This window comes from Excalfactoria chinensis, chromosome 2 (genome assembly GCF_039878825.1).
Source record: "Excalfactoria chinensis isolate bCotChi1 chromosome 2, bCotChi1.hap2, whole genome shotgun sequence".
Lineage (NCBI taxonomy): Eukaryota > Metazoa > Chordata > Aves > Galliformes > Phasianidae > Excalfactoria > Excalfactoria chinensis.
In genome coordinates this window covers 5,368,776-5,379,019 of record NC_092826.1, presented here as the reverse complement: position 1 = coordinate 5,379,019, position 10,244 = coordinate 5,368,776, and the positions used below count along the sequence as shown (strand labels likewise).

Below are 10,244 nucleotides of genomic sequence, written 5' to 3'. Positions count from 1 at the left end.
TGGGGTTTCCATGTGAGTTTTTTTGTTTTCATTTCTCAGTTCTATCTCAGAAAGCTAGACTACTTTATCTTAGATCTCTCCTGATAGTCTTGACATCTGGAACCAACTTTGTCACTTTTTATGTTCATTTATTTCATTATGCAAGGTTGGTTAGTTATGATTCTAAATGAGATTACATTTTCATTTTTTAAAAAGTGTTTTTTTTTGTGTGTGTTTTTTTTTTTTTTAGGGGGGGGATTGGAGGGGGGGGGAAACTGCTGTGATATTGAAAATTTATCAAAGTGATGTGAAAACTTCCAGAAGTGTATTGAAATTAGTCATTTAAAATGCTGGTAAATTTTAATTTTTTTAAAAAAATGCTAAATAGAAAACTGAAAAATGGGTCATTTTCAGTACTCTTAAAAAGAACTCTGAAATCGTTGTATTGATAGACTTTTAAATGCTTTAACAAGCTGTAACCATAAAATAACTAGAAATACACATGGCACTGCAGAGGACGCCTTATGTTTTTGAGCTTTCCATAATCCTTACTGCTCTTGTTCACCAATACATTTCCATTGGATTATTTTTACAGGGGTATTATTGGTCAAATTTTGAATTTCAGGGTCAGAATGATATATAGAAACAATTATTCTGGGGTAAATGCAAATGGATACAACTTTTAAAGTAAAAAAAAAAAAAAATAACAACAAAAAAAACAAACTGTAAGGTTATAACAACATGCACAAAAAATGGTATTACAGAAGTCTTAACAGATGCCTCTGTTATTTCACAAGTAATCCAATAACCTATCAGTTTTGTTTATCAAAGTTTAACTAATTTAAGGGTTTCTTTTAAAAGACAAATATCGAGGTTTATTTATTTATTTATTTATTTATTTTCGTTCTATGTTAAATATTACTCCCCTTCCCATGAATATGTTCATGTTACAAATTATTACAAATAATGAAATAATTTTCTTTTGACAAATGGAAATGTTGAAACTTTCGTGAATGTTGACTTTTCAGTTCATCATAAAGGAGGTTTTAACCTGAGTTCATACATGTTTCTATTCTCTTGTTTTAATCATCCCAAATGATTGATACATAAATAAGCATTAAATCAAGAACAGCTAAGTTCCTGGGTTAGTATTTGAGAGAAATTGCAAACATGTTGGTCACACCTCATTTAGATAATTAACTATCTATATTCTGATTCTCTCCTTCAGAATTCACTCATGTCTTTTATGTGGACAAACAACATAAAAACTGAAAAGGATTATTTGTTTCTTCCAAAAGCACCAATATTTGGAAGCCTGAATGCCTTAAAGCCATAGCACTTTATTTTCTGGAAACAGAAATGGAAATGGATAGAGTCTGAAAGTCCCACCTGATCTCATTTCTAATACTAGAAGCTTTTGGCTAAGGGATTCTCCTCCATTCAGTGAAATGGTTTGCTTCTGTTACCCCACACTTCAGGCACTATTTGAAGTAGTTGAGTCCTGCCACAAGGAAAAATTTCTCCAGGAAAAGTTCTGAGTCCAGCACAGCAATGTGGGCAGCTCGGCCTATCAATGTGTTGGCGGTGTTTGGTAGAGCATGGAACACGTTGTGTCTGATCAAAGTGCAGTCCTTTGCCCCAATCAAAGGCTGAAGTAGATTGTTAATCATTTCTGCATAAACAGGACCTGCAAAGAATTTTAGATGTTACACTTACATGCCAATGACGTCAGACCTCCTCTTTCCTTCCATGTCATATAAGAACAGTCTCAACGGAAAATGGAAACAAGGACAAAATGCAATAGAAAACACTTTATTATAAAGATCTGTCAAGTGACAGCATGTTACAAATTACATTCTTCATTCTCTACCCAGGGAAGTCTAGTAACGCCCCTAGCCCAAAGAGTGGGACATACCTCAGCCCTATTTCCCCTGGGATGGAAGGAAATACTCATTTCCTCTGGGGAAGAGGGTTGGACTCATGCTGTCTGTGAAGCTGAATGCAAAAGGGTCTGGCAAGACATAGAGGCCTATTAGGGTTTCTCTGGGGAATCTGTTGCAAGATCATCATGTCTTTCTGCAGACAGCTGCAGAGTTTATAGGGCAACAACAACAGCTCAGGAAACTTGTACTCATGAACATAAATTGAATGTAGATCTAGCATATACTAGACCAAAGATGTCCCTGGGACATATCTGGGGTAAAAAAGAAAGAGCTGTGTGAAGGTAACCATGTTGACTTTTGAGTTTGGTGTGTCTACTTCCAATGGATACTTCCATTTCCAGGTAATCATACATGTGGAACATGTATAAAGCTATACTGAACATTATTTCTGGAACTAGTATCAGACTGAAACTGTGGTATATTCAGTAAATGAGGGAAACTGTAAGTAACAAAGCTAAGCATCAGATGGTTTGAGTCCTGATGTTCTTTGCATGATTTTATTACTAACCAATATGATTTTAGATCTCTCAAATTACATGGCAATCATCCAAACACTATTGGAAAGAAAGAGAAAACTCATTAAGTTTGGATGTGCTTAAAGAGATTTTATTGTATGAGACAATACTAATAATTCAGTAAACTAAGAAGGAGCAGTGTTAAGAACGAGTTCTATTTTCATCACTTAAAAAAAAAAAAAAAGTAATTAGGAGGGCAAGGGGAAGAATCAATAAGAAATCTTTGATCACAGCCTAATTGAAATTTATATTCATCAAACAATGAACATCTTTAAATGCTTTTCTTGATTTGAGTCATTTCCTATGGGAAAACAACTCTTTCTTCCTTATCAAATATGCATCTGAGTTTTGATCACACTGATGAAAGACTCTTGTGATATATAACAAACTCAGTTACACAAAAACACTACTTCTCAACAGCTTTGCAAATACAGAAAAGATCTTAAACATACCTGTATGCCTGTCTTTGAGTGCATTTTTGCACATTTCTATTCTTGCTGAATGAAAGGGTACATATCTGTCTTGGGGTGAGGCCACTAATACAACATTTTTAAAGTACTGAAGACCTGTAATAAACAAATGCATTAAATACATTTATAATATAATCACAAAATCTTAGAATCCAATATAGAACCATAGAAACCATTCCAGCTCTCTTGCTGTGGGCAAGGTTGCCAGCCACTAAATCAGACACTAGATAAGGCTGCCCAGTGCACTGTCCAATCTGGCTCTGAATACCTCCAGAGATGGGGCATCCACAACTTCTCTGGTCCAGCACAATGATGGGCAGTACAAACACATTCATGTTAAATAACACTTTAAAATCTATAGTGCAAAATAGTTACAGAATAATTAAAACATATAGCACAAACTAAAATACATAAGGTTTAAGCTTTAAAACTATTTATCCTACTGTTGTGGACTATTTATTACTTACTATAAATACTATAAATATTACTATTTATTACTTACTTATACAGGTTAATTATGAATCAACAATTTAAACAAACAAACAAACAAAAAAAACTGTCTAGATTTCAAACAGTGATTGATTAGAATCTTCACCTTGCAAATATTTATGCCTATAAATACTGGAAACACATGAGTGCTTACAATTCACATAACTGGGGATCACATTCAAAAAATAACACACACACACAAAACAAACAAACAAACAAAAACAAAACAAAAAACAAGGAATAAAATAGAAAAAAAGAACTGAAAGAGAGAGGGAGGAAATAAATTAATTCCATATGACATCACACTATTACATCAGTATCGAAGGAGCCTTGGGATCCAGTCCCTGTAACATGCAGGGATAAATATATGCTGATAGTACATGGACTGAAAACCATGAATTCTCCCTCTTCTCTGGAGGCAGAGAATATTTTTGCAATGTGAGGCCATATATCTCACTCTGCAATACAGAGTTGTAACAGTAGACATGAATAAAATTTGCTCCTCATCTCAGAGCATCTATTTCCTAGAGATAAGAGATATTAAATTAAAAAAAATAATAATAAAAGAGAAGAAAAATGATTTGCATTTATTAAAATAAATTAAGTGATGATGGCCTGTTATTTCTTGCTTGAAGAATATGAAATTAGGTATAGGTTTGCTTCATCATGGAGGCTTTAATTGAGGACTAGCTGTTTGGCAACTATATTCATTTATAACTGCTGCAGAAAATAAAAGGCACAAATAAAAAAGATATTAATGTTAGAAAGAGCTGCCCTTCTCAAAAGCCAGAACATTTAAAGAAAGATCAGTAATAGCATGCATATTTTTTTACTCCTTGGAGGACACAGCAATCTAGCAAAATCCTTTGGAATAACTCCCAGCATCTGCACAGTTACATTAAGCCCCACTCACCTGTTTTTTGGCTGAGCTGGTAAAGGAAACACTTGCGCAGATCTGCATTGTCCCTGAAGGTCAATTGCAAAAGTGACCCTGATTTTTTCAATTTCTGCATGAGCCATAGACCTGCAATGAAAATGTGTGTGTATTTTTACAATTTTGCTAATTATCAACCAGAAGGATTAAAGATATGTGCCCTTAATAATAAACTCAAAGTGAATACAGTAAGGTTAGCACTTTAACTCCCTTATTTTATGTCTTTGCTTCCTCTTGTATTGCTAATAAACAAGGAGAGAAGTCTAGGGGTCTCACTTGTGTCGTCCAGTATTGTGGAAATATAAAGGAATGCTAAACATCGGGACATTCAATTCCCACACTGTGGTGTTTTCTTCACCTGTGGAGATGCTTCTATTGGTAGTATAATGAGAAGTGGAAGAACACAGAGGAAGTGAATACTCGTTTCGTTGTTCTACACCTATGGATTTTCCAGGGAGCAGCCTTAGACCATACAATAGCTTCTGTCCCATTAACTCTTACCTGTACTAACCAAAGTACTGTTATTGTAAAGGGTTCCAAGGTGAGGCCCAGACAGGGACAGGAAGGTGTGCAACTTGTTGAGGTAATAGCGAAACCTGGGGCGAGTCAGCACAGATCTGATGATGACATTGCCAAGAGAATGTCCAATAAAACTGTTGGGAAAAACAGAATAAAATAAATACAAAGAAACACGCATAATTTTTAAATTAAACATAAGAGCAACATGAATTGTTCTCAAGTGGACTCTATCAGGGCTTTTAGTAACATCATTTAGCTGTCATTTTATATTTTGTTCAGCCTCATTACTACTCTACCACCTATTGCAATGTAAAAATTCAGCTCACTGACTTCAATGGCTTTTGACATAGGGCACTTTTGGAAAATATAATATCACTGAATGATGTTCATGGCCACAGATAGCTACTGACAATTAACTGTCAGAATGCTTACCTTATCCGGGATATGGAGAGGTTATACAACTGAATATGCTGAATAATTTCATCCAACAATCGGTCGGTCATTGTATCAAAATCAGCAAAAGTATCAGTCTGGTGGAAAAAGGTTTCAGTAGGTGAGTCAAAAATTATTGCAGTATACATCATGTGTCCCAGGCTATTCTTATTTTCAAAATCATAAGCACAGAAGTAATAACTAATCCAAATTTTCTGTATGAATGCTCATTGAGGGCAGAATTTTTCTGTTTCCTGATCTTCTAAAAATTTAAGCTCTTTTGAAAACAATTGTGAAATTTCAATTTCAGTTTATTAGAAAAATATTCCAGCTATCACTGCAAACTTTCTCAAGACAAGTATTTATCACATCATCAGAAACAAACAGTTACTAATCACATGGCTGTTGGCACAGCTCGCATGTAAATTCACTGTCTTTACTGAACTCTCAGGTTAGATAAGGCAACATCTTATGTCAGAGTTTATTTGATCTTATATTGTGTTTCTAGCTTCAGACACATAACATGAGAATTAATTTTCAGACAAGATTAATCCTACACTTCCTTTGTAGGAAGTGGAAATAGGACCCTGTAGAAGACAGTATTTTGAGTGGTTGAATCACTTTCTGTATTTGCTTCTGTTTTCTCCAATGACAGAGCCTCTAATTTTGGCATGATAACATTAACCTTGGCCTATAATTTGTTAATAGTAAGTCTAACAATGTCAGGCTGAGTGATTTTTCCTTCTCTGGATATATTCAAAACCTGCCTGAATGCCTACCTATGTAGCCTGCTGTAGGAGTCCTGCTTTGCAGGAGGATTGGACTCACTGATCTCTAGAGTTCCCTTCCAACCCTATAAATATGGGATTCTGTGATTGTGTGATTTCTGATTCATGAAGACTTGAAGTGTCCTGAGTTAATAGTAGTAAGAATTGCTAATGCTTAGCCTCTGAGCCATATTCTGCACAACAAATAAAAACTTTTGACGTTGAGAATTGAATAGATTACTATGATAAAATAATTCACAGCATTATACAAGGTCTGTTCCAAAAGTAATGCATTCTATCTTATTATGTTGGCCCACAGTGTCAGAGGCAGATGTTGATGGTATGGTAATAGAGGTCGAACCTTCCAGACAGTGTTCTGTTACCTTTTCTTGTTGTGTGACAGATGGCAGCAGAGAGGCAGTCTGACATGGAAGTGTGTATGAAGCAAAAGTATGTCATTGATTTCCTCCATGAGGAAAAAAATGCCACCCACTGATATTCACTGATGCTTACTGATTGTTCACAGAGAACAAACAGTGGATGTGAACACTTTGAGTCAGTGGGCAGTATGTTACAGAAGTGGTAACAGCAGGTCACCTCTGCTGTTGTATGTAAGTATGGCATGCAGACTTCTGTTCATTGCTGGCGAAAATGCATAGCTAATGCTGGTGACTACAAAGAAAAATAACATTTTGTACCTGAGAATTTGGTCTATCAAATAGTACAATTGTATTCTTTGTATCTGTTATAGTTTCCATGAAAATAAATAGGAAGCATTGCTTTCAGAGCAATCTACATACTTTACACATACATGAGTGATGCTGATGCTAAGGATGTGATCACAAAATTATTAGGGCATTTAGTGAAATGTTGTGTGTATGCTGTGTGTTTGTTTTTCTACTTAAACAATTTGTTGCTTCCAACAATAATGGCAAATTGTGATACAAATATATGTATATATTATATATATATATATATTGTTTGACCTACGCATTTGCAGGCAGATCTTATTCAGAACTGTGTCATCTGGTAAATCAATAGGACTCTAAATCAAATAACTAATGAGTTGCCACAGAAACAATCATCAAATGTTGGAGCAGCTATTCAGAGCAAACATATCTAGTAATTAATGCTTTTGTGACACAACCCATCTTGCTAATTGCAGCTCTAGCAAAAGAAAACATGAACATATTCACTTTGTAATACTGCATTAAAATAAATGTACAGATAAACTACAAGCAGTCCACTAACCTCCTGCCTGTTTGTTTACTCTGCATTGATAATTAATGATTTCTTCTCAGGCTCATCATTCCAAATCTTTCAGGTTGTTTAAAAGTGGAAAAATACCATCTTGGACATTAATCACAAGTAAAACACACCAAAAGTCATATTCACCATCTGTCCTTCATTATCTTCAGTACCTCATCCTGACTGAGCTTGTCAAGTAGAGGACTACCTAAAAAAGGTGGCTTGACTTTTCCTCTCTTAAGGAAAATTCAGCTAAACATTTGATTTTGTGGATCATTTTCAGAATGGTTCCCAGAGCAGGGGAAAAAACAAAGGTGAATAGATGCTTTAAAGAATCAAAACACGCTTAAAAAAATAAAAAATAAAAAAATAATAAAAAAAAATCAGTGCTATGGGAACTTTCTCATCTTTTTATACTACGGGACTGAGAGTTTCCATTAAGACCACAGGATCGTGGTAAGTAGAGGTGCTGTAAGAGCTAATGAGATCTTCACTGAAGGTGGCAAATTCAGAGACCAATACCAAGTAGTCACTTCTAAGTATAAAAGCTACTGAGTAAAGGGTGGAGAGTTTTGACTCAACTTTCTCAGCTGATCTTACATCATAATAATGTTTCTGATGCAGCACTGGAAATCCTTATCTTATATATAAATGTAGGCCTGTGTGTCATAAATACGAGTTCACTGCAAAGTGTTGAATTATTTTTTGTTGCTCTGCTTGGACTGGCAGTGAATTTTCCTGAAAGACATTTCTTTATCATTTAAGAATACAAGTCTCACAAAATTTGTAACAGGTGAAACAATGGTTGATGCACCAAAAGAAGCTGACAACACCTTCTGGATATTTTACATCCTCCAGAGAACTAAACATCATTAAGCATGTTGCTTTCTGTTGGTGTTGTCTCACTCAGCATCCAACAAGCAGAGGTTGAAAAGTTTCAAATTCACAAGATAAATCAATTTTCTTTGTGTAACTTCTAGTCTTTTAAGTAATAACCTAATCACTTTTTACTTCAGTGCTCTAAGTATTTCCAAATGGGTTTGATCTCCATACCATCTTACACAAGAACAGGTGTTGGAGCTCAATCCCATTAAAACTCATAGAATTCCCCAGTACTACTGCTGAATCCAGGTTGTGAAAGCCTTGCTGAAGGCCCTGTTTCAGCAACACCGACAACTTGCAGGAGATATAATGGAAGAAAAATTTAGCTCTGTACTACCTGATTTCTTTCAGACATTAGGAAGTCCAGTTTTCCACTAGGGAGTCCCAGTTCTATAAAAGTCTTTACCAGCCGTAGATCTGCACTGTTACCTAGAAACAAATGACACTTTATAAGATGTAATTTGACAGAAAAAGTAATTGAGACTTAATTTAATACATTTATCTTCTAATATATCTTTGCACCAGGAAACTCTTGCTAAGTGCTGCCATGACAGCTAACCATACCATAGGATCATGCATTGAAACAGTAGGAGAGAAAGAACATTGATATCTGTGCAAGGAGGGCTGGACCTTACCTCCTGCTTTTGAGCACTGCATGAGCTGCACAAATAGAATCATAGAATCATAGAAATACAAGGTTGGAAACCACCTACAAGATCATCTAGTCCAACCATCCTCCCATTACCATTGCTACCACAAGCCACTAAACCATTGTGGAGGACAGGGCAAAGTCTGAGCTCAAAATAATTCAGTCCCCTGTTTTCTGAACAGTATAGGTAAAACAACGGGTCACCAAAAGGCAAATATCTGTCCCTTCCAATTTGCACCAAGTGATAATACCAGGTGCACCACAGACCTTCTGGGGCCCTTGGCACCTGTGCTTTGGGTATAAGGATGGGTAATCACATGCAGAATAGGTTGCCTCTCTGTACTTGCAATTAGACCTGGTTCTGAAATGTGGTCTTACAACATTTTGGAAGATGACCAAAATGCTCCAACTTCATTCTAGACAAATTTTGAGATATACTGAACTATTTTGCTGGAAAAGGATGTACTCTTCATGAGAAATACATTACTGCCATTCAGATACTGAATGGTAAACAATGCCTGCATAAATCAGGGAGAGTTTCACACTTTTCTGAGGCTCAGCCCCTCCTTCTCTGTAGTCATAAGATTAACACCTTCACCTAGCTCATTGAAACCAATAACTTTAAGAAGAGTCTCAACTTTAACTTATCCATTTTATGCTTAGAAGGCATCCATTCAAAATATTCCAGGCCAGTGAATGTAGATTATTCAACATTCTAAAGCCAGCAAAAATCTTTCCTACAACACTGGTAAACTTTGTTAAGTAATGCTTTCATCCTGGTGGCATATTGCTAAATAACCAGGTATCTCCAAAAAGACAAGAAGAGTTACTGTAATGTGCTCATACTGTACACTGAAGGACTAATGTAATATGATGCAGAATTCTGCCTAAATTAATTATATATATATATATAGTATACATATATATGTGTTGCAGTACTCACTTGTTAAGTACTTAATATTCTCCTAGACTCTTTATAACTAACTCTAAGATAAATGTTTTCCTTAGACTCCGTTCTTTCACACTTCCCATAGATCTGCCTTTTTCACTGTTGCTTACACCTGAATGACTCTTACACACAGCTGTTCCTCCAGATCTTACCATCCAATCCATGGACACAGACAACCAGGTGAATTCCATCTTCCAAATTTTCTTCCTCTTCCTCTGGTGGAAAATATGGGATATCAGAAGCTAGTACAGATAAGTCACTGTACAGAAATCCTTCAATCTTCATTTCTTTTTTAAATTTTTCTTTGGCCTGATAAAAACTGGAGAATACATTAATTAATCACAGTAGAACAGGGCATTCAACAGCCTACCCTCAAAATAGAAAGGAGAAGGTTCTATTCTGATTGAGAGAAATCAGGATGTAGGGAAGATAATAGGCTAAGAAAGAGGAGGGGGAAAAGATAATCTA

The 10,244-nt window shown here is 35.6% G+C and overlaps 1 protein-coding gene across 4 annotated transcripts in view; it reads right to left on the bottom strand.

Moving 5' to 3' along the window:
- Positions 1-227: 227 nt before the first annotated feature.
- FAM135B (family with sequence similarity 135 member B) overlaps positions 228-10,244 on the bottom strand; it is a 243,632-nt gene continuing 233,615 nt past the window's right edge. For 3 of the 4 annotated variants that reach the window (XM_072328219.1, XM_072328218.1, XM_072328220.1), the window contains exons 14-20: positions 9,929-10,095; positions 8,516-8,607; positions 5,282-5,379; positions 4,832-4,983; positions 4,310-4,420; positions 2,890-3,003; positions 228-1,666 (exon numbers count right to left, since the gene is read on the bottom strand). In XM_072328219.1, the coding sequence (XP_072184320.1) occupies positions 1,461-1,666; positions 2,890-3,003; positions 4,310-4,420; positions 4,832-4,983; positions 5,282-5,379; positions 8,516-8,607; positions 9,929-10,095 (940 nt within the window). In that variant the 3' untranslated portion in view covers positions 228-1,460. The remainder of the gene's footprint in view (positions 1,667-2,889; positions 3,004-4,309; positions 4,421-4,831; positions 4,984-5,281; positions 5,380-8,515; positions 8,608-9,928; positions 10,096-10,244) is intronic. The other variant, XR_011902795.1, reaches the window with a different exon arrangement.